The sequence below is a fragment of the Typopeltis vanoorti genome, chromosome 11 (genome assembly GCF_054136105.1).
Source record: "Typopeltis vanoorti isolate ZY-2024b chromosome 11, IOZ_Tvanoo_1.0, whole genome shotgun sequence".
In the NCBI taxonomy this organism is placed as follows: domain Eukaryota; kingdom Metazoa; phylum Arthropoda; class Arachnida; order Uropygi; family Thelyphonidae; genus Typopeltis; species Typopeltis vanoorti.
In genome coordinates, this window is record NC_143559.1 from 130,516,066 (window position 1) to 130,542,720 (window position 26,655).

The 26,655-nt window shown below is 34.1% G+C and overlaps 1 protein-coding gene across 1 annotated transcript in view; it reads right to left on the reverse strand.

The window, feature by feature from the left end:
- The window catches only part of LOC150102046 (lissencephaly-1 homolog), a 237,814-nt gene that overhangs the window by 129,930 nt on the left and 81,229 nt on the right, over nt 1-26,655 (reverse strand). The window contains exons 5-6 of the mRNA XM_090400712.1: nt 16,072-16,278; nt 561-657 (exon numbers count right to left, since the gene is read on the reverse strand). Coding sequence (XP_090256838.1) covers nt 561-657; nt 16,072-16,278 — 304 coding nt within the window. The remainder of the gene's footprint in view (nt 1-560; nt 658-16,071; nt 16,279-26,655) is intronic.

Consider the following 26,655-nt stretch of genomic DNA (forward strand, 5'->3'; position numbering starts at 1 on the left):
AAAAGAAGTCCTGAAGTTATGAAACATCCAGACAATTTTAATATGGATGATGGTTTAAAATTAATATCCACAACACCATCATTAAATGCATGCAATATGTTACATAATGCATGCAATAACAGTTCTTGAATAACATTCTGCATTTAGCACATAAATAAATGCATCCTCTTTTGACAACTGCTCCTAGTGAACAATGATACTCAAATCATCTCATTACTTGGAGATAAGCCAATTCATGAAATTGTTCTGTTTTAGTGGGATTTCATGTACCATTTTTTTTGGGAACAATTATTACAATACCTACAAAATTAATGATTCTGTTATAATTTAATAGTACTCTGACCATCTGCAAACACTGAACCAACTATAAAATGTAGAGAATACAACCATCGTATGTAAATTTTACAGAATATAGAAAGCCTTTGATTCTGTTGAAAAACAAGCATTTGTAATACCAATAAAGAAAAATGGAGTAAGCCAAGATTACATGCAGCTAATGAATAAAATATGAAAAGCAATTTATTAAATCATTTTAGATATATTTAAATAAATTATCATACCTAACCACTTTCCAGTGAGATCAAAAGCAATATCTTGAACAGAATCTGTATGACCTTTTAAGGTTTTTTCATAGTCACCTGCTTCATAGTCCCAAACCTAAAGAAAGAAAATTATATATTCAAAATTATTTTCTTGCATGCACATAAAACTTAAGCAACAATGAAATCTATACATAAGCTCTCCCCTGACATGCCAATTACTAAAGAAAGATGAAAATAAAATGACAATGACAGGCATAATCCAAATAAAAATAAATTAATACATAAAATAAATTTATATATTAATATGTGTGACTAACACTAAAGTAATGAATGATGCTCTCTAAAGATAAAGTACATACAATGATACTATCTAACAAAACAGAATTAGAACATTTAATTAATATAAAAAAAACAACTTTCTTAAGGTGCGTAAGGGTCAAAGCTGTATAACTGAGAGGAGACCTCCACATAGCCTTTAAAGGAATGCAGAGAACTGACCAGGGCTTCTGACCTAATGTCCAATCCTCACCTTCTCATGGTGCAACCTGTTAGGCATCTACCTGGATACTGAACGAACGAGGATGAGCTGGCAATTTTGGATTTAGCTGCCCAATTTGTATTCTTATTGGTTTAAACCACAATATAAAATGATGGTACAACATGAGAAAATTTCATGCCGGCTGGGGCGTCGCCTGGTTAAACAAGGACCCCATTGTTTTTGCAAAGAAACCAAGGAGAACAGCGAAAATTCACCTACTAGAACAAATCCTAAAACACACACCAACTCATCATCAGAGTTCAAGATCGGTAGTATCAACATAAGAAGCCTGAATGGCAAAGAAATGGAACAAGCTGAAGAACTGGTTAAGTACCAGATCAACATAACAGAGGTTGCTGAAACAAAATAAAAGACCAAAACTGGTGACATCTTTCTGAGCAATAAATACAAAATGTTATATTCAGACAATGACAATCAAGGAAAAGGAGTAGCAGCCATAGTATTCAACATTAAATACGAGGCTAATCTTCAGGAATGACAGGCAATTTCAAGTAGAGTGATGTGGGCAAATATCAGAATGGGAACTGGACAATGAGACTTATTTGTGCCTATGGTCCCACAAAAGGTTCTACTAAGGAAGAAGTGGAAGAATTTTTTGAGGCTTTATAGAAAGCAACTAACACAATGAAAAATCGGTCCTTGTCGGGGATCTAAATAGCAGAGTAGGAAATGATTGTCAGACATACAAAAATATATTGGGAAAATTTGGAGAAAAAAGCAAAGCTAATAATAATGAAAAATACCTCTTGGATTTCTGCTCAGGATACGGACTGGTTATTACTAACACAATGTTCCAACCTAAAAATGTGCACAAATTCACATGGAGAGAAGAGACAAGGAATAAGAAGAGTCTCGTTGACTATGATCTTATTCCATATAAATTTATTCACTTGACTTCCTGCCATACCAGCTTTGTTGATTCCGTTCTCTATTTCCATATTTAATTTACCATCTTCATGAAAAATTGTGCCTAAGTAGATGAAATGTTTTACTTGTTCTATAGCAAGGGGTGTCAATTAATGTTTGCATAAGATCTGCATTGTCCATACAGATATACCTACTATCTACCTTTTTCAAAATTGGAGTATAAGGTATAAGATTTCTAATTTATGTTTTAGACAAAGAAAAAATTATCATCATCATCAAATTCCTGCCATGTACCCTCAAGGGGCATACAGGATATGATAGTACATGAAAAAAATTACACCGTTACTAACTTCCTATCTATAATTTTCCTCCAAATCAGTCTGTTACTTGTCAAGATTCCAACATTATCAGATCTTATATTTCTATCGTCTAAGGCACTTTGTACCGTATCAATCCACCTATAACTTGGTCTTCCTCTGGGTCATTTTGCTGCCAACCTGGCAGAGAAAACTTGTTTTGCTATTCTTTCTTCACCTATTCTGTTCAAGTGACCATACCACCTGAGATTAACTCTGCTAACACAATCCTGGATGTTGACAATGTCAAGTTCTATCCTAATATCCTCGTTTTTAATATGATATTGCCATTGATGCCATCCGTTCACGCCTATAATCTTTCTCAGGACTCTCATATCTGCAGTCTCTAGTCTTTGGTCAAGTGTTTTACTTCTGACCCAGCTCTCAGATCCATAAGTTAAAACTGGTTTGAACACTGTCTTGTATACAGCTAATTTAGTGTTCCGACTAATTTCTCTCTTATTCCATATGAATTTATTCAATTGACTTGCTACCATACCAGCTTTGCTGATTCTGTTGTCTATTTCTATATTTAATTTACCATCTTCAGTAAAAATTGTGCCTAAGTAGCTGAAATGTTTCACTTGTTCCACAGGTTCTCCATTCACAACACAGTTGACTTCAATGATTCTGCCTATTTTCATTGTCTTTGTCTTTTTATTGCTGACCTTCATACTATATCTATTACAATAGCTATTCAATTTAGTCACAGAAACTTGCAGATTGCAGTTTTTTTTAACTACACTGATTAAAATAAACATTTCATTTTGAACTTCCTGATGAATGCAACAAGTTCACAATTTTTGCATAATTTGGTCTGTAATTAGTCAATGCATTTCTCAAACATGACTCCAAATGCTCGAATGTTAATGTGGTATGATATTTTGACTTAATAATGTTCATTTGTGAATATGCCGATTCACACAAGTATGTCAAACCAAAACAAGCATAAATATTTTCTGCACATTTTCTTCAGTTGGGATACTTGTATTCCAGTAAATATTTCAAAAATCTCTGTTTGTGTGCCCTTGCTTTGACGTAAACATCATTTCTTATTGTTATTATTTCTTCTTCTAGCATAACAATATGCATATCAAAAATAGAGGAAAGGTTTTCTGCCATTATTTCTGGCTTTACATTGGTATCAAATAGAAAACTCATGAAGAGAATTACATTCTCAAGTTTCTTGAAATCCTGTAAGCGGTCTTCATATTCTGCAATTACTTTCTGAATTTCACCAATATATTTATTTCTATTGAAAAACTACTTAATTGTATGGTCATATTCAGAAAATTACATAAATTGTTATTTTCAAACTTCACTATCAGTTGATTCAATTTTTCTTTAAAAGCATTGATAGAACTAATCATATAAAAAATTGTTTTTCGCAGATCCTGAAGTTCTAGGTTTAATTCATTTAATTTACTGGTTATGTCAGTCAAAAAAGCTAAACCCAAATATCATCTTTTAACTGTTCGTATTCGTTGCCCCTATCGGCAAGAAATTGTTTAATTTTTTCAATTAAATCGCTAATTGTACATTTTTATGTTGGAACATGGTGTTAGTAATAACCAGTCCATATCCTGAGCAGAAAGCCAACAGGTATTTGCCATTATTATTAGCTTTGTTCTTTTCTTCAAATTTTCCCAAAATATTTTTGTATGTCTGTTAGTCATTTCCTATTCCACTATTTAGATCCCCAACAAGGAACAACTTTTCCTTTATCATTGTCATTATATAATTTCATTATAAAGTAATAATAATAAAGTAAGTACAAGAATGTGTACCTTGGAATGTAAGGAAAAAAAGTATATATATGAAGAAATGAAGAACTCAGCTAGGCTGAATGGCTTCTGGCAAAATGAAAAATTCCTGCATAACAGAACAAAACAAATACTGGACAGAATGAGAAAAACTGTGCATAAGATGGAGAGAATCTCATATTAAATATTAGCTTAAAAAAAAACTAAGGAATGAGGATATAAGAAAAGAAACAAGTGTTGGATATAGGGAATGAGATTTTAAAATTAAAATGGACAGGGCATATTGCACAGATGAAAGTGTTTGGTGAAGGGAAATTAACAACCTAGAAGACCAGAGAGAAAATTGAAGACCTAGTGGAGATGGTTAGAGAATGTTGGAATCAGGTCTTCAAAAGAAAAAGATGGAAACAAATGGGGAAGATCTATAACCAGAACTTAGAAGAAAAAAAATGACTAATTGTAGACAAAAATATTTTCTGAGCAGTGTAGGCGTGTGTACATACCATGTTCCCTGCATAATGAAATTAGTTCTGTGAAATCATTTAGTATGTAAAGTTGTAACATGAACTGTTATTTTAGTGAGAAAATGGATAATTTGTTCTAATCCCTTAAGAATTTCTGAAGTTATCACAATGCAATTTTGTAAACTTTAATTTATTAAATCACATACTTTAAGCACCAAATATTAATATGAAATATAAAAAACACAAATTATATCACTACCCTGTACAATTTAGTAAGATAAAACACTTAAAAGATGCAACATGGCTGCTTTCAATGAGCAATATCCAAGAAGCAACAATATCTGCAAAACTAAATACAAATAAGAGGTGTATAGAGGATACTCTATACACCTCTTATGACCATGCTATCTTAAATTGGCTGTGTGCACACATTCATGAATGCTAACAATGTCAAGATCCTTTCCAATATTTTCATTTTTAACATGATTCTGCCACTAATGCCATCTGTTCAATCTGCTAATTTTTCTCATAACTCATATTTGTAGTTCCTAGTCTTTATCAACTGTTTGATTTTAAATCTAGCTCTCAGATTCATAAGTTGAAAAAGTGGCCTGAATACTTATATACAGCTAGTTCAGTATTCTAATTTCTCTCTTTATTTCTTTTATAATTTTGCTCACATCAACAGTATCACCATGATACTATTGGATTTTTCTAAGGCTTTTGACAGAATACAGCATGGTAGACCGTTGAATAAATTGGAGAATATGGGTTTGGGTTATAGAATATTAGCATGGCTAAGAGGATGGCTGACTTGACTGACAGATATCAAAAAATGGCATATGGGGGGTGAGGGGGGGATGTGAGTCTGCAAGATTTCAGGTAACAAGTGGAGTACCACAAGGATCAGTGCTTGGTCCACTGTTATTCAAACTCCACATTAATGATACTGGGAAGAATTTGACAGGTGACATACAGCTATTTGCTGATGATGCAAGGATAGGTAAGGTAATCAGGAATGCTGCTGATATGCAGTACTAGCAGAATTGTGGGCACAGGAAAATGGATGTCAGTTCAATGTCAGTAAAGGTAAAGTCATTCACTTCGGGATGATTAGATATCCAATGTCATATTATATTGGTGGGATTATGCTTGAGGAAACTGATGAGACTGGGGATCTTAGAGTGTTAGTAGATAGAAAGTTGAGGTTCAGGAGCATGTGACAAAGATTGCAAATACAACTAAAAAAATAATTGCAATGCTGAAACGAACGTTCACATGTAAAGATAAGGATGTTATTTTGCCTCTTTACAAGGCCTTGATAAGACCTCACTTGGACTATTGTGCATAGGTCTGGTCTCCTGGTTTCTGTTGTGATTCTGATATACTGGAGAGTGCAAGGGAGAATGTTAAAAATGTTATCAGGATTGTGGAATACTGATTATGAAGACAGATTGAGAATTTGTAGACTGCAGACACCAGCAAACAGGAGAAAGAGGGGGGTGATATGATTGAGACTTACAAACTTCTGAAAAGGTCATACAGGATTTCAATTCATGGAATTTTTCAATTTATTTTCATTCTCAGCTTCCAAGGAAGCTGAGAATGAATGCTGCTAAGAATGGGGTGAGAGTTAGATTTTTCTCTCATAGAGTGGTGAATGGATTCAAAATGTTGGGTTCAAATGGCAATTTGAACCCACCAACCGTTTTTTGCATTTTTGATAGGTAAGTTCTGTTTGGCATTCTTTTCCAGAAAAGGCCAGTTTCATCCATATTCCAAAAACTTGTTCACGAGTGTAACCCCAATCTTCAATTATTTTAGCAAGTTTTTGTGGAAATGCTTTAGCAGTTGTTTCATCAGCAGAAGCCGTTTCACCTTTAATTTTTATATTATGAAGAGCATGTCTTTTAATAAACTTAGCCAACCAACCATTGTTTGCATGAAATTCATATTTTTTCCTCGATTGAGATGAAGTATCTGGCTGCAGTTTTTTTGCAGTCTCTAGTCTTTGGTCAAGTGTTTTACTTCTGACCCAGCTCTCAGATCCATAAGTTAAAATTGGCTTAAATACTCTCTCTTGTATACAGCTAATTTAGTGTTTTAATTTCTCTCTTATTCCATATAAATTTATTCATTTGACTTCCTACGATACCAGCTTTGTTGATTCTGTTGTCTATTTACATATTTAATTTACCATCTTCACTAAAAATCGTGCCAAAGTAGATGAAATGTTTTACTTGTTCTATAAGTTCTCCATTCACAGTGTAGTTGATATTTTCAATGTTTCTGCCTATTTTCATTGTCTTTTTAATGCTGACCTTCATACCATATCTATTATAACAGTTATTCAATTTAGTCAGGGAATCTTGCAGACCTGTAGCAGATTTATTTAGAAGTTTAACATCATTCGAATAAAGCAAAGAACTGAGATTAACATCTCCAATTTATATCAGGTTTAATACCAGTTTCCTTCATAATGTGATCCATATAGATAATGAATAACAGAGGGGATAATGTATATCCTTGTCTCACACCAGATTTAACATTAAACTATCTTCCTGTACTTCCTTCAATTCTAACTGCTGACTTACAACTCAAATAAAGACTAAGTATTGCTTGATATAACGCCCCATTGACAGCATATAACTGTAGCGTTTCGAATAGCTTCTCTCTTGGCACCTTATCATATGCCTTTTCCAGATCTACAAAACCTAAATACAAATCTTTATATTCCCATGATTTCTCCACTATCTGTCGTAAAGTGAAAATCTGATCCTGACAGCCTCTATTTTGCCTGAATCTAGCTTATTTAATTTACCATCTGCACTAAATATTATGCTTAAATTGCTGAAATGTTTTACTTGTTCTGTAGGTTCACTTTTCAGAATACAGGTAAAGCGTTTCTACCTATTTTTTTGTCTTTTTATTGCTGATTTCCATACCAAATTTTTTACAACAGTTATTCAATTTGGTCAGGGAATCTTGCAGACTTGCGCTGGATTTATTCAGAATATACTTCTGATACTAGCATAAAACTTACTAGGAATACTTAGTAGGGAAATATGTCTGTAATTCTCACATTCAGGTTTATTTTCCTTTTATACATGGGTACTATGAGAGTTCTGCTCCAATCATCCAGAATTCGATCTTCTGACCAGGCCTTGTGAATTATGGAATCACACCAAAAGATGCTCAAAAATACAGTGTGCATATATTTTATGAAGAAGAAATATTCTTATGCAGGTAAATCTAATAATGGTCAAACACATCTCAATTAAAAGACAGATGCAAGTTTTTTTTCATGAGTGGCTTAAGAAATCTCGATAAACAGACTGCAGAAGTAAAATTAAGTAAAGAAAAATAGAGTATATTTAATATAAAATCGTTTATTGATAAGATACTCATCACATCTTCAGGATACATTTTCTGGATGCTAGACAATGTCAACAACAGGACAATTACATGAAACAAGAATGAAAGTGAAAACAAACATTAGATAGTAGATTATATAATGCATTCTTTTTACCATTCTGAGACCAAACTATTGAAATACCATTAGGAGAACAATTTAGCTGAGCAATGACTTTGATAAGAATAAAGATAAATACTACACAGGTGGCAAAATGTTTGAGACTTGAAAAAGCTTAAAAATGGAGGAAAGAGTTATGAAAAAGAAATCAGAGATAATAAAGGTGACAAATATTGAAGAGAAAGATATTTTCTGAATGCCTGTAGTAATTACTTTCAAAGATTATTAAACAAGATAAGCAGTGAGAAAATATTCATAAGGAATGAGTTAGGAGCATATCAATTTCTGAGGAAGAAAACACCTGAAATGCAGAAAGACAGTTCAGATGATATGTAACCAGAAATGCTCAAATATGAAGTTTAATGCTAGCTATGTTGTGTGATTCAGGTCAGAAGGATGAATTATAGATGATTGGAGTAGAGTTCTCATAGTATCCATCCATAAAAAGGGAAATAAAGCAATGTGAGAATTACAGAGGAATTTCCTTACTGATTGTTCCAGGTAAGATTTATGCAAGTATATTTAAGAGACTAGGAAAACTGCAGAAGAAAAACCTTAAAAAAAAAAAGCTTGCTCTACTTTTCCCAAATAGTTGAGAAATAATGGGAATATAACAAGAATCTGTATTTAAGTTTTGGAGATCTAGAAAAGGCATACAACATGGTGCCAAGAAGAAAAGCTGTTTCAAACTTGCTTCCTTTTCCCAATTCCACTAGCCAAATTGGAAAAAAATACTGGAGGTATCTGCAATTAATGCAAACTGTCTGCCTAAACACTGGAATAGTAGATAGCTGTCCCAATATAGAAGAGGATATAAAATACTATGAAGAATACTAAGAAATGTTACTATAGAATTGTAGGAATACTTATATTTAAAAAGGGGATAAAACAAAACCTGCTAATTACAGAGGTATTAGTTTATTGAATACATGCTACAAAATATATAGTAGAATAATTAGTGAAAATTTGAATATATACAGCAAAAAAATATTATTGGAATGTCAAAATAGATCTAGAAAGGGATGCTTTACAATGGATGTGTAAAATTTCATGCTATAAATTAAAATAATTAATTTATCAAACTCCATTTTACAGGGGTTTTAGACATAAATAATGTAAAAGAGAAAAAAATAATGTAAGATGTCTTTTGTCTGAATAGAAATTTACTGTAATTCCTGTTAAAATATTGTACAAAAAAATTAGAAAAAAATGGATTAAGTGATATTAACATTGTAAGCTATAAGAATAGTTTATCCGAAAAGTTCACAACAACTTTTGAACATATTATTCAATAATATTAACATAATATACATAATATTATGTATATTATGCATATTAACATATTATTAGAATGTCAAAATGGATCTAGATAAGGATGCTCTACAATGGATGTGTAAAATTTCGTGCTATAAATTAAAATAATTAATTTATCAAACTCCATTTTACAGGGGTTTTAGACATAAATAATGTAAAAGAGAAAAAAATAATGTAAGATTCCTTTTGTCTGAATAGAAATTTACTGTAATTCCTGTTAAAATATTGTACAAAAAATTAGAAAAAAATGGATTAAGTGATATTAACACTGTAAGCTATAAGAATAGTTTATCCGAAAAGTTCACAACAATTTGTGAACATATCACCTAAGGCAAGGACTTTCAGTAAGACCAGAGTGACGTCACCATGCTGACGGGTTATTACAGACATTTGAAGTCTGAGAACAAAGAGCAGGGAGTGTATAAAAGGGAGCTGAAAAAGAAAGAAAAAGCATGGAAAAGAGGAGAAGGATTACGAAGACTACTGCTGCACAACTGCAGGTGTTTGGGTTCCCTTATCGGCTGAGTGGAAGAGGGGAGATGACGTGAAGTACGTAACTGGAGACTTAGTGCCCACCATTGGAGCTACGTCGTTGGCGATTCCTCTAAAATATTCAGGGAGGCTTCCAAGGAGTGTCCAACAACAGTTGTCCCCTGCATAGCTGACTGCAACTCCCATGAAAGGTTTGATGTCTGGTCAACGAATGAGCCACCAGTGGAACAAGAGAAGTAAAGTACAGAAGTGCCCAAGACAAGAATGTATTCTGTGTAACGGAAATGATTCAATATGTCCCGATAGAGGTTTATTTCATGAAAGAGGACTGTGCATTTACAGAAAGAGCTGTGAGATATTGTTATTACTTTCCTTGTAACTTAGATAAGTAAAAATTGTATATAAGTGTTACAAAGGATCGGTGGTAAAGTTTTGTTATATTGGTGTAAGGAAAATTCATGATGGTAGTTATATAAGAAGGAATAGTTATTCTATACTTATAATAAGGTATGTGTCTTGTAATGCTAAGTAGGGAGTAAATGTTGAGTGTACATGATATGTACATATTTCAATGATTTAGTAGTTTTGCTGAAGTGAGATATGTTGGGAAAGTTGGTTATTCTCCACTGTGTTGTAATCTAAACTGTCTAGTTAAAATAAAATGTTCTGTTTTAGCAACAATGGTTCTGATCATTTGCCAATGCACTATCTCAAATAAAATTTGTACATGTGTTAATTTAGAATACTCACGACTTGCTAGTTAAGAGGATTTTGATTCAGACCTTACCTTTGTTCATACTCTTATTATTTCTTCCAGGCTGGAGCAGTCAATTAATAAAAATATTAATAAAAATAAATTTGTCTCGTAGAAGAGTCTGAGAGAATAAGTGTACCGCAATCTTTTAGCCCACGATAGTTGATGAAACGGGTGGCTTAGCAAGCAGTAGGAGCAAAGGGCAGCAGTAAAAAGAAAAAGGTGAGGGATCAAACTTGAAGAAAGGAAGGCTTAGCAGACAACGAAAATATGAAAGGGTAGGGATTAACAAGAATAGACGGGACTCAGTAGATAGCATAAGTTTTTACATATGGCGCAGCCCGACTAGATAGCAAATTAGTAAATAATAGGAAAAACCATACATACATTTAAACTAGATAACATAGAAATTTTACAGATGCAGCTTTTCGTTTAAAACTATTTATAAGGAAAAGAAGAGAATTTAATTCAGAAACTCACCTTTTGTTTGTAGATTGTGAAAAAGCATTTGACAGAGTAAAAGAAATATGCTCTTTGATATATCACAAAGAATAAATATACCTAATATTTTACTACATGCAATACTGAATATATACAAAGAATGAAATAAAAATAAATGAAAAAAAGTCTGAAAAACAATCTATAAACCAAGGAGTAAGACAGGGATGCCCTCTGTCTCCAACACTTTTTTAATATTTATATTAATGAAATAAATAGTGGAACACCTTAAACAATCCAGGTATAGAAATTTCTGATTGTAACAAAATAAATATGCTATTATTTGCAGATGATCAGGTAATAATATCAGATAAGGAAGACAGTTTACAAAGAGTAATATATAATTTATAAACATTATAGTGGAACAGTCTGGAATGAAAATATCCATAGATAAAACTAAAACAATGGCATTTTGTGGACAAACTCCAGTTAGAAACAAAATAGTTATTAATAATAAAATAATGGAACAGATTAATACTTTCAATTATCTTGGATGTGATATATCATATGAAGGAGAAAAGACAAAATTAAAAATTACATATTTGGCCTTTATCCAAGTGTAAGTGTGAGGTCTCGTAAGTGGGAGCTACAAATATTTCAAGCGCAAACTCTGTTTGTTTACACTTGGATAAAGGATTAAACCAAATATGTAATTGGTAGCATAGCCAAGTGAAAAAACTTCCATCAACTATCTCTAATCCAGAGAATTTTAATAATAAGGTGTTGACACCTTTCAGCAACTGGCATATGATATGATTTTTGCATTACTTCCATCTTAGTATCACCACCTCTGGGTCAAGCTCCCACTGACGAGACCTCAATAAAGGTCGAAACCAGTCTGGATAGTGATCCTTTCCATAATGCATTATACATATCCATAAAGGATATGTGCTTTGCAATATGGGACACTACAAGCAAGTGATCAGAACTTATACCACCTTAACCAGAAGTTGCCCCAGTCTACGCCTGAAAGTATTTCAGGTGCAAACTTTGTTTGCTTATACTTGGATAAAGGATTAAACCAAATATGTAACTGGGTAGCATAACTAAGCGAAAAAACTTCCAACAAAATTGAATGAAAAGTTCAACATTTTTACAGATTATAGGTAATTCCTGAAAAATATAACACTGAATTCAAATATTGTACAAAAAGAAACACGATTGAATATACAATACTTTAGCAATATCTACATTATTATATGTAGATATTGCAAAATTTGGGCAATAAACAAACAAAGAATAAAAACAAGTGAAATGAGATTCATGAGGGAAAAAAAAAAAGGAACAAAGATATTTTAAAAGAACTAAAAATAAAATCAATAGAAAAAGAAATAAACAATTACAAACAAAATTGGATAGAACATGTAAACCGAATGGCCAACATCTGATATCCTAAACAATTAATAAAATATAAACCAAATGGAAAGAGAAGGCTGGGTAATATCCTCAAAAGAGAATGTTAGATGGAAAATGAGACTGAAACAGACCAATGTGGTCTATATTCATAATTAGCATTATGATGATGATGTGATGTTAACTCTGTTTCATCCAATTATCTCTTTCTATACAAAATTCATTTATATAACAGATGCCTGCTCAGTGTATATTACATAAAAAAACTTTTACGACAGATGTGGAAATTTTTAATTCACTGTTCTTTACTAGAAATACTGTGATGCAGAGAGGAGTAGGTGTAACTTTAAGCAAGTGTTCCTATAACAAGCAGAAAGCTGTAGCATAAGGACAATTCTAAGACATAACAAATGCATAAAGCAAATATATTTTAGATGAGCAAAATTATTGTAGTTAAGCTATTAAATGGATCAAACTAATCTATCTGCACTTGGAGGTATCTGGAACACCATAACTAGTAGTAATAAATATAAATAGAACTAAATAGAAAGAGGTAATAATACAAACAAAGATTTCACATACACAAGTCCAAAACATAAGGATAACTTCACTGCCAGAGACATGACACTACTACCAATGAATGATTAATAAGGATACCAAAGTGTGTATGCCCATGGTATACATGCGTTGGTATCCATAATCAAGTCATATGAAACGTGATTATGTTGACAAGTTTTAAGGAAACTCATCAACATGAGTTCTGCAAAGAAAGCTAAAAGCATGTTCCCAAGAAGTTCACTACACTACAGTAGTGAACAAATTAATCCGAACAAGACGAATTTTCATTTAAGTTTGTGGTTCCGGTTTTTTTTTGTTTCAGTTCACAATTTTGGTTGAGTGCTGCATGTTTTAACTGTCTCTATGATGTTTATTAATAGTATGTTAATATATCTATTTTTGATGATATTATTAATGTTATTTTATTTATTATTCTGTGATTTAATTTCTTATTCTGTGATTTAATTTCTTATCTGATTCTCTTTTCTTATGTCTACTTTACTTCTACTCGTTTAAATCTTTCGTTAAGTTCTCTTTACCTTTTTCTATCTTAAGCCGATTAATTTTTTTAGTCCCCGCTTGTAATCCTTTATACCTACAAGTGTCAGTGCTGTTAGTAAAAGACCTCTAGAATAGGCAATTCATGGATACAATGTTAACTATTTCCCACGCGATATAATTCAGGGAAAATTTATTTGTTTTTTCGACTGCACCACCCTGAATTAAAGTTATGGCACAGGAAGAATAGTTATACCACTCATAGAATAGTAAACTTTTAAAAATAATACCTTAAAAAATCAGTCATGGCAATTTCTCTAATTTTAGGCATGCAGGTTCGATATATTTATGAGAGAGTGCATTAGCAAAACAAGATCAGGAAAGCTATTAACAAAACAAATATGTTTATTCATTCTAAGACAAATTATTTACAAAATTCAAACAGCACATATCACATGTCTGGTTCTAACTAAGACAAGAGCACAATGGAGACAATACAATCATGTGTCTAATTCTCCACACGATCATTTAAGCATTTTTGCTCAAGGTTTAAGACAAAGACAATATAAATACATAAATTTTCAGACACTTGGATAGAATTTAACATACTTTAACTTCACTCACGTTATAAACAAAAAGGCAAAACTTAAACCATGTTAAAATTTTGCATTACACAACATTAGCAAATCTTAGATCTCTATACTCTACTATTTGCATTCAACTTGAAGTACAGCTTTCCGACCTCTCTAGTACTTTCTATGCTAATAATTACCAGAACCAACATCAGTCACTTGAACTTCACAATCTAGGATATTACTTAAAACATTCTACTTATAATCTTTGCCAGTTCATTACATAGTCCTAGATCCTTAAGGCTTACGGGCACGTTCTGCTTCTTCCCAAAAAAAAATCCAATCTGGCACTAGGTTACAGCAGCGATAATTCAGCATACATGTAGATCATCAAAAAATTATATGGTAGGACTGCTCGCAGAATGCAACTCTCTCCGTTCTCGGAAAAGGCTTAGCACAGGAATAAAACTTCGAAACAAGAGTCCCTGGTCCCTCAATCTCTGCCTTTTATATCACTTGACCTTTCTTCAATTTTAAGTCCCTCGGATTTACTGGAGGGTTTTTCCATCACCCACGCTATCGTTGGGTTTTGGCAGAACTCATAATCCGGTGACCTTCACGAGTGTCGCTAGCTTTAGGTCTATTTACTTAATCCTGTCTGAGCCTAATTTATGTTACAATTCTAGTGGTTCTTATTTAAATATTCTAACAATTTGTTACCAGATTTAATACAGTAAAGTGAGTTATACCTTATTTTAATTACAAGTATTTTATGTAATTTAATTGCCCATGTAAAATTGACATGGAAAAAAATATTTCTATTTTTATTCTATACAAGATTTTACAGTGTTGTGCATTTTTTGACATTTGTAGTGTTTTATACATTTTGTGTAGTTATGAAATGGATACATCTCCAAGAAAGCATTCAAAAATATGTACTCTTTCTCAGCACACATCCATGAATTAAAAGCAAATTGCCAATACCTTTTTTCCTAACAGAAAAGGAAAACCACTTATTCAAGATCATTTACATTTACTAGGAAAAGCAAAATGAATCAAAGATTATCTGCTAAAGACTTAAATAGAGACTTGGCAGCTTGTGGGATTAATGTTTCATGACAGTCCATAGAAGATTGATGGAAGCAGGGAGGACTGCCAACAGTCCAAAAAGAGAAACAACTGCTGATGAAGGCTATGCAGAAAAAGAGGCTCCAGTGGACAAAAGGGTACAAAGACTGGACTGTTCGAGAAGTGAAAGGTCATATTCTCAGATGAGAGCCATTTCTCTGTCCAAGGAGAGCGAGTACCCTATGTTCACAAATCAGTGGCTGAGAAGACTTCTTCCACCCACTTTCAACAAGTTCCTAAACACCCAGCTAAAAAGTTGTTCTGGGGCTGTTTTACACATGACGGTCAATGATCACTTGTGCCTCATGAAAAGTGACCAATACATAAAAATATTGGAGAAAAAAGTGGTCCACAGATCCAGAAAGACAAGGAACTCATCTTCCAAGGATTTCGCTCCATGCTACACTTCAAAAAAGTGAACAAGTTCTCAAAGCCACAATATCAAATTGCTTCAGTGGCCATGTAACTCTCTTGACATAACCCAATAGAAAATTTGTGTGCCATAGTGAAAAAGAGACTTGGAAAATTAAGTTGTAATACCAAGAATAACCTAATACAATCCATTATAAAAGTATGGTTTCGAGATGCAGAAATAAAAAAAATGTGTTCTACACTGGTAGAGTCCATGCCTAAGTGAAGTAATGAATATATTAGGAACAGAGGAGCACATAAATTATTAGATAAAGTTGGAATTTAATTTTTTTACCTTATTTTCTTTGAAATTAAACTTTTCTTTAAAATGTGAATGTTCGGATTAATTTGTTCACTACTATACTACTATTCGCATTAAAAATTAACAAATGCAACACAAATGCACTCACCTTGATAGTTGCATCCTCACTAGAGGATACCATGACACTAAAGACAGGATGAAAAATAACCCTAGTCACAGGGGCACGATGACCTGTTAAAGAATATCTTTCTGGGGGTCGTGGAATCCACTCTTCTGGAGACCGTTTTTCTCTAGTTGGAGCTCCTGCTATATATTCTTTCTCTGCTTCTGCTAATTTGGCTTCTAAATCCATAACCTAGAATTAGGTGAGGAAAAAATATATATGGATCTACTTACAACACTTGTTAAACTATAATTACATAAGCTAAATACTATGAAACAAAATTAATCCCTGATAACAACCCAGTTTTGAATCACAAATCTGGGTTTTGCTAGCAATGAAATTATGAACTGAAAAGCAATGAAGTTGATTAACAAGAATATCAAAATCTCAATGAAGAATGGTTTGAAATAATTTATGGTTGCACAAGTAACTGTTCTCAAAGTTTTGTTCATTCATACTGTGCAGTTTACAAATGAGAAAGAGGAGTATAATGTCATAAATGAAATTCTGGATTGGATTTGGAGTCAACTAGAGAAAGTTGTCATTATATAAAATGAGAACAGATGAATGAATGAAACCCAGTATAATCCAAATGTGTAGATTAAAAGTCCTATGAAGAATACTTCAAAGAACTTTATCTGTATGTTTAGGGTAGTAGCCCTAGAAACCCCAAGCAACCAATTTTCGGGTAGTACAAACACCTAAAATAATAGTTTCTCCATATAATTTGGAGTTTCATACAGCCATATTCATTAAGCTTAGAATGGTTTACAAGAAATGAAAACTAGCCTATTATGACAGTTTGGGAAAACTACCATCAAGCTGTTCATTCATAATGAGTGATATAACATGCAACATTCCTGATATGTACCTAAGGAAGTACACAGGAAAACATGATAATACTATCTGATTATGAAAAAGTTTAGCTTGTACTAATTTCTTATCAACAATTTCCCTCATTAATCTGTAATCTCTCAGGACTCTAATATTGTCAGATCTTATATTCCAGTCTTTTTAAAGACACTTCTAAATTAATCAATCCACCTAGATCTTCATCTATTTCTCAATCTTTCTTCTGTCATTAAACACCTATTTTGATAATCTTTCTTCTTAACACATTTGCGCCAGGCAGTGTCTGCACGTGGGAACTAGCATATGTATGCAGCTTCCACATTGTACAGTCGCATTTATGCAAAGCTTATAAGGTATGTTAGTTGCAACATTTTTGGTAATTAGCATTTGTAAGGTCTGGATAATATCAAATATCTCAAATGTAATTCAAACTGATTTCAAAAAAGTTATATATGCATATTCTCATGTTGGTCTTCTTGCTTTACATAAATTGTGTACTTTCTGTATCCAATCACTGCATTATATACAGTTGTTATATGTATTTTCTGGAACTGAAAATTTGAAAGAGGATATTAAGACAAATGTGTTTAGTTAGCTGCTTTGTTTAGTGCTACTATATTAAATCTTTTTTGCTGACATGCATGCAGCACAGTCTGTGGGAAGGGAGTGTTTTTCCATTGTGAGTGTCATTCCAGTTGTCTCTAATTATTGCTAAATATAGTACATAGACCGTAAATGTTTTTGTACTGTATTTAGTGACAAATGAAGTTACTTGTTTTTCTTGCTTCTACAGCAGGAACCTTTCAGACAGTGCAGGCCACATTAAAAACTTCAATGAAGCCTGCAGGCCACTAAGCTATACTGTGGTATTTTGAATTGTAAGATGCTTTCCAGATTCACAAGGAACAGTGTGCATTTGATACTTTACATAAAATCCTGTAAAAATAAACTCAGCTTTAAGATTGTTTTGCCAGCGAGTGTGTAATTCTCTGGTCATTTTTTTATGAAAATTTCATAGTGTCCTCATTCGGCTCTAAAATAATTCTGGATTTAATATCCACTTGATTTATATAATTTTGCAATGCCGAACTGAAGTCTTTTGGCTCTTTATTTTACTAAATACTTTACGCACCAACCACGAGTTCGCTTAGGAAAAATACACCTCTCCGACACTTCAAGTTTCTTAGTACTTAACCCTTTAACTGCCATGGTCAAGTTAATTTGAGTGCAGAAAAAAATGGCAACCTTGCTGCGATCGAGTCAACTCAATTGATAAAAAATCAATTTAACTTGATTTTTCATCATGCATACAGACAAATCAGCCCTACAACACAGCCGACAACTAGTATAGCAAAGTATAAAAAGTTCTTTTCGCTATAACCTCAGTATTACCTGGTCTACCTACTCACTGATGAGACCTCAATAAAGGTCAAAACCAGTCTGGTCCGTCAAGTCTCTATGTGAGATATCTATTATTGATAGACAGAGTCACTGACAAAAAAAATAAATAAATATAGGACTTGCAAAAGTGTGAATAATTCCATTAATGATTGAATATTATGTATCCTATTTCTGTGCAAAATGCATACTGATCCTCAGTAAACAAGTAAACAAACTTATCAGAAAATGAAGCAAAATATAAATAAAACAGAAATAAATACACATAAGCACAACAAATTTTACAAGATGATTTGATGCTCCATCAACCCATATGTATTCCAGACTAAATGAATCATCTGATCAACATTATTAGTTCATTGAATTAGCCCCCTCCTTATAGTTATTTACTGAGCTATCAAATGATACAGTAGATGAATATTATTGGTTAACTATTTATACTTTGCAAACAAATCTCTCTCTCCTCCTAAGTTTTATTATTATTATTATTGAATAATAATATGTGATGCTATTCTTCTTCTGCAGCTTTTCCCACTTAAGTAGGGTCGCTGTTTGTGGTGAGTCTCCTCCACAACTTCCTGTCTTGGGCTGTAGCCACATCCAAGTTCTTCATCCTCAAGTCCTCCTCCACCATCTATTCTTTGGCCATCCGTGCTTCCTCTTCCCCTGCACATCCATCTGCATGACCTTTCTTCCCACATACTCTTCCTTCCCCCTCACCACATGACTAAACCATCTCAACCTTGCCTCCTGTAACTTTGCTCCCAAGTTCGTAACTTTCACTGTTCCCCTTATATAGTCATTTCTCAGATGATCCTTTCTGGTCACTCTGCACATCCACCTAAGCATTCTCATCTCTGCTACCTCCATCCTGCTGATGTTATTTTTCCTCAGGGCCACAGTTTCCAAAGCATACGTCATAGCTGGTCTCACTACTGTCCTGTAGATTTTGCCTTTTAGTTTGATTGGCACCCTCTTATCACATAGCACTCCAGCCATCTCTCTCCAGTTCCTCCATCCTATTTGTATCCTGCATCCCACTTCCTTCTCAGCCTCACCATCCTCTTTCATTGTTGAACCTAAGTATCTAAAGTCACTGACCTTCCTGATGACATTTCCTTCCAGCTCCAGATATGTCTCCTGGCTGCCATCCACTTTGCAACACACATACTCGGTCTTACTTCTGCTCAGTCTCATACCTCTCTCTCTTCCAGTACTTTCCTCCAACTGTCCAGTTTCGCTGCCACTTCTCTTGATTCTGCACACAGCACGATGTCATCTGCATACAACATGGTCCAAGGAGTGTCTTCTCTCACTTCCTCCATCACAATATTAAACAGGAATGGACTTAATGCTGACCCTTGATGCAAGCCAACTGTCACTAAACTTTCTGTCTCTCCCAGGCAGGCTTGAACTCTTGTCTTCACATTTCTGTACATCTTCCTGCACCAACCTGATATATTTCTCCGGTACCTTCTTCTCCCTCAGACACCTCCAGACTTCTTGCCTTGGCACTCTATCATAAGCTTTCTCCAGATCAATAAATACTAGATGTAGCTCCCGTTGCTTCTCTCGAAACTTTTCTATTATCTGTCATACCCCAAAGATATAGCATCTGTCGTTGATCGACCAGGCATGAAGCCAAATTGCTCTTTTGCAATCTCCGCCTCCTTCCTCATTCTTCCATCAAGAACCCTCTCTAGGATTTTCATTGTGTGGGACATCAACTTTATTCCTCTGTAATTCTTACTGTCTTGTGCATTCCCATTACTCTTGTAGAAGGGGACAAGAGTACTTTCCCTCCATTCCTCGGGTATATTTTCCTGTTGACAAACTTTTATTAAAAGGTTCCACAGCAAGTCAATTCCTTCTTTCCCCAGTGCCTTCCATGCCTCCACTGGGATCCTGTCAGGGCCCACTGATTTTCCATTCTTCATCCTCTTTATGGCTTCCTTCACTTCCACTCTAATAATGTTCTGCACCATCCCCTCATAAGGCATCTGATCTTCTCTGTGAGTCCTTGCATTTTCTTCATTCAAAAGCCCTTCAAAGTATATTCTCCATCTGTTTCTTATATCCACATCCCTCCTTAATAGCCTTCCTCCAGAGTCTTTGATCTGCCTCACATGTGCAATGTCCTTTGATGCCTTCTTTCTACATTTTGCCAACTGATAAATCTTTCTCTGTCCTTCCTTTGTTTCTAATTGATCATAAAGGTCTTGATATACCATGGCCTTCGCCTGTGCAACAACTCTCTTGGCTTCTCACCTTTTCTCTCTGTCCTCTTCCACTCTTGACTCATCCCACTACTGCTTTGCCTTCCTCTTGGCCATCACTGCTTCTTGTACATCATTATTCCACCACCAACACTCCTTCTGCTCTCTAATCTTTCCGGATGTTTCACCAAGCACCTCAATTGCACAGCTTAGAATTACTTTTGAATTATGTCTCCACCAGTTTTGTACACTTTCTAATCCATCCAAAATCCTCTCATATATCGCATATAATCACATATCGACTCTTCGACTTTATTTCAAAGTCTGCACACAGAATCTGGTGTTGCTGTGCCATTTGATCTGTTGGGATTACTTTACAATTTGTTACTGCCTTAAGATGTTTTCTTCTAGTCAAAATGTAGTCAATCTTTGAACTATTGTTGCCATTTCTAAATGTTATCAAATGCTCTTCCCTCTTACAGAAGAAGGAGTTCACAATTGTCAGATCAAATGCTACTGCAAAGTCTCCAAAATCCTCTCTTTCCCGGTTCATCATTTCCACTCTATGGCCACCATGTACCCTTTCACAGTTCCTATTCTGTCCTCCTATGTGTCCGTTCAAGTCTCCTCCGACAATCACCATCTTGTTTTCTTCCAGTTCCCTCATTTCTTCATCTAGCACGTTCCAGAATTCATCTTTCTCTTCTGTTGTACAGCCAACTTATGGGGCGTATACACATAAGATGACCAGTTCTTCTTCTCATAGACCCAGTTTCATTCGCATGATCCTGTTGTTCCTCCTACCCACTTCCAGTACTTCACCCTTCATTCTGCCATCAACCACAATTCCAACACCATTTCTTCCCTCTTTATTCGCTCCAGAGTAGAACAATTTATACCTGTCTTCTAGTTCCTTCGCCTTTTCTCCCTTCCACCTTGTCTCCTGTACGTATAAAATGTCCAACTTCCTCTTCCTCATCATGTCTACCACCTCTCTTCGCCTTCCAGTCATACTTCCAACATTCAACGTTCCCACTTGCAACATTCTCTCCACTTGTCAAAATTTGTATTCCTGACTAAATGAATCATCTGATCAACATTATTAGTTCATTGGATTAGCCCCTCCTTATAGTTATTTACTGAGCTATCAAATGATACAGTAGATGAATATTATTAGTTAGTTATTTATACTTTGCAAACAAATCTCTTTCTCTCTCCTCATAAGTTTTATTATTATTATTATTGAATAATAATATGTGATCCTATAAATTCTAGATATGCATAAATGAATTTATGATGGAATCATCATAAATTCATTTATGCATGTCTAGAATTTATAGGATCACATGCTATTCGCTCCACCCAGCAAATTACAGGATATACATAATATCACAAATGTTAATTATTAATAATTCATTTGCCAGTAACAAAAGTATTTTATTTCTACTCATACTTGTTCTTTCCTTTACATTTCTCATTTTCACATGGCTTATTAAGGATAGTTTACATATTTACACTTTGAGTAATTCAAACATACCAACCAAATATAGCATTCTCCTTTATTGTTTTCTAATATAATCTTAATCAAACACTTGCTTCCCCGAACACATGCACGCAGATTTTGTTACAATTAAAATAGCTTTATAATATGTAGCAGATCTGCACAAAACGCAAGCATGAAATTTCTGTAAGGCACAGCGTTTTCTCTTGCCATGTCAAATAGTTAGGGTAACGACAATCGCCCCGACATGAATGTGTTAAATTCTGTTTAAGTGACCATACCACCTGAGAGTAGATCTACACACACACACATATTACTGAATGCTAACTAACAATGTCACCTAATATTTTAATTTTTCATATGATTTCTACCACTGTTCACATCCCAACTATTCTCTCTAATGTTTCAACCTGTTTTACTTCTAAGAGGTTAGAACAATCTAGCCTCTGAATGTCTACAGCCTATTAAGACTAGCAGACCAGGTCATGAGCAGCCATCATACAAGACTAAATGGGGAAAAAAAAAAAAAAGTGAATGGTACTACACAGAAGCTATTACACATCTGAGACTATTTTTGAATTCAGCAATGGTTTGAACACTTGTATAGGGCTAGCTTAGCATTTTAACTAAACTTGCTCTTATTCCAAATTAAATTTATGATCTGCACTAAAAATTGTACCTAAACAGCTGAAAGTTTTTACTTGTTTTATAGGTTCTCCATACACAGCTGATGTTTTCATTGCTCCTGGCTATTTTTATTGCAATTGAGCTGCAATTGATAAACCTCTGATTATTGAAAAGAATGCTCAGATGCATCAATGATGGTGTCATGACTGTCAAACCTGGACATTAGAAAACTGGAAACATGATATAATCAGATAAGTCGACCTTCATGCTGTTTCCTACATCAAGACGAGTTTATGTTTGGAGAACACCCAGGGAAGCCTAGATGCGTGATTCCAACAGTAACAATACTGGAGCAATATTTATTTAGGCATGTCTAGATGTATTTATTTATGCATGTCTAGTAGTAATGTTGGTCCCATTACTACTCTTCATGGCAGAATTACAGCAAGTGATTACTTGAACATTTTGGGTAATCAAGTGCATCCCATTAATCAAATGTTAGTTCCAAGCTGGCAAATTAAGAAATGCCACAAGAAAAATGAAGAGGCTGGGCATCCGGATTTTGGGAATTTGCGAGACAAGATGGCCAGGATCTGGAAAGTGTCAACAAGATAATACGACAATGTATTACTCTGGGAATGATGAGAACAAACATCGACATGGTGTAGCTGTAATAGTAGATGAAGAAATCCATAAATCAGTAATAAATTGGATTCCATTTTCTGAAAGGATAATGCTGTTACAACTTAAGAGAAACCCTGTTAACATAAATATCATCCAAGCTTATGCACCCACAGCTGACAAAAGTGAAGATGTTGAAGAGTTTTATGAACACCTAAACGAGATTAAAAACCTAACAAAGAAACATGATATAAACATAGTGATTAGGTGACTTCAATGCAAAAGTGGGAAGAGGGGATGATGGAGAAATTGTTGGTGAACATGGCTTAGGCACCAGAAATGACAGAGGAGATCACCTAGTCCAGTTCTGTCAGGAAGAAGATCTAACAATAGCAAATACCTGGTTTAAACTTCCACCCAGAAGACTGTACACTTGGAAATCGCCTCAAGATAACCAACATAACATTGTCAGAAATCAAATTGATTATATACTGATAAATAAAAGATTCCACAGTAGTATAAAGAGTGCAAAGACTTATCCTGGAGCAGATATCTCATCAGACCACAATCCCATAGTTTCAGAAGTATGTCTTAGATTAAAATCAGCTAAAAAATCACAAAAGAAGAAAAAGAAAATTGATGTAGAAAAACTGAAAGACCCGAACATAAATAAAAGTGCCAAGACACAGCTTAACCTGCGATTACAACAGATTAACATAGAAGAAAATAAAAGTGTGGAATCTCTTTGGAATAGCTTAAAGAATGCCATCGTAACAACAAGTATTGAAGATGTAGGTTATGTGAATAATATAAAACAACAGGAATGGATGACAGATGAGATTCTTTCTCTTACTGATACAAGAAGAATGTACAAAAACAAAGACCTAGCCAGGTATACAGAAACACATAACATCATCAAGAAAAAAATAAAAGAAGCCAAGGAAAATTGGATGAAAAATTTATGTACTGAAATTGAACTGCTTCAGAAGAAACATGATAATTTCAATCTGTATAAGAAAATCAACGAAATTTCCAGAAAACTGAGGAAAAAGCAAATAGTGTCGCTAAGAGACGAAAATGGAAAAATAGTTCTAGAAGAAGAGAATAAAGCACAGATTTGGATAAAATATGTAACAGAACTTTTCAATGATACTAGACAGAAGCCTATAAATATAAAAGGTAACATTCAAGGACCAGCAATCATGAAATGCGAAATAGAGAATGCTATACGAACAAGTAAAACAGGAAAAGCCAGTGGACCAGATGGTGTGCAAACAGAATTTTTAAAATTAATAGAACCAGATAACATCAAACTTCTTGAAAAACTATTTAATAAAATATATGAAAGTGATGAATTTCCATCAGATTGGCTCAAATCTACATTTATCACTGTCCCAAAGAAACCCAAAGCAAATTCCTGTGGTGACTTTCGACTTATTAGTCTAATGAGCCAAACATTAAAAATATTTTTGAAAGTAATTCAGAATCGCATTTATAGAAAAAGTGAAGAAACTCTAAGTGAAACACAATTCAGCTTTCGGAATGGTTTTGGTACTAGAGAGGCCCTTTTCTGTACCCAAGTATTGATACCAAAATGCATAGAAAAACAGAAATCTGTCTTTATGTGTTTCATAGATTTTGAAAAAGCATTCGACAAAGTCAGACACACTAACTTAATAGAAGTCCTTCAACAAATAAGGCTAGACGAACAAGACATAAGACTAATAACAAATCTGTATTGGAATCAGTCAGCTACCGTTCAATTAGACAACATTACCACCAGTGATATTAACATCAAAAGAGGAGTGAGACAAGGATGTGTGCTCTCACCGCTCCTGTTCAACATATATGCAGAGGTAATCTTTAAAAAAGCATTGGAAGAATGTCCAGAGGTAATCTTTAAAAAAGCATTGGAAGAATGTCCAGAGGGAATCACAATAAATGGAAAGATTGTTAACAACCTACGATATGCAGATGACACCATGCTAATTGCAGATAATATTATGGACCTCCAAAAACTCATTGACAGAGTATACATAGAAAACCAAAGAATGGGAATAAATATAAACATCAACAAGACAAAATACATGATCATCAGCAAACATCCAGCCTCATCAATGAAACTGACACTCAATGGGAAAAATATTGATCAAGTGTCAAGATATAAATATCTTGGTTGCTGGCTTAATGAACGGTGGGATCCAGAAATAGATATAAAGACAAGGATTGAAGTTGCACGGCAGTCCTTCATGAAAATGAGAACACTATTCTGCAATAAAGACCTAAACATGGAAGTTAGATGCTGAATGCTGAAATGCTACGTGTGGTCTATTCTGCTCTATGGAGTTGAAACATGGACATTGAAGGCGACAACCATCAAGAAAATTGAAGCCTTTGAGATGTGGCTATACAGAAGAATGCTAAAGATATCATGGACAGAAAAAATTACCAATGAAGATGTCTTAAAATCCATTGGCAAAGCTAAACATCTTGTACATATAATCAAGAAACGAAAAACATCATATCTTGGCCACATCATGAGAAACAGCAAATACCAACTTTTACAAACTATTTCGGTAGGAAGAATTGATGGCAAAGGAACTAGAGGAAGAAAAAGAATATCATGGTTTGACAACATCAAGACGTGGACAGGAAAGAGCAGTGCACAACTGCTCAGATTAGCACAATGTTTGCCAAGATGGTCGCTGACCTTCGATAGAAGATAGCACAATAAGAAGAAGTTCCAAACAACAATGCAGTATTCCAAGATGACAATGCCCCAATTCACAGAGCTTGGACTTTACGGTTGTGCTTTGAAGAGCACGAAGGTGAACTTCATCTTTCCTTGCCAGCACAATCACCAGATTTGAACATTGAATCACTCTGGTCAGTTTTGGAGACTAGAATAAGAAACAGATTCCCACCTGCAGCATCTTGAAAAGAACCTGATGCTCTTCAAGAAGAACGGTGCAAAATTCCAACAGAAACTATTCAAAACTTGAGTCCATTCCAAGAAGAATTCAGGCTGTATAAGGTGATCCAACACCATATTAATAAAGAAATATGTATGTATAATAAGCGTTTACATTATTTTGTCCAATCCCTGGATATACATTTCAAGCTTCTGATGGTTTTTTCCTACCATAGATATTAATAGGTGCTTCTGATTGCATTCAACATGAATATTTTCTACCACTATCTTGTAACTGCTTATTCTGTTTAATAATCTTTCAAAGTAATTACTCTGGACATTCAGAATATGCTTTCTGTCAATCTTTGTTATTTTTATTATATAATTCCTTTCAAGGCTCTTTTTCAATAGTCTCCAAAATATCTTGCCATATTTGTGATATT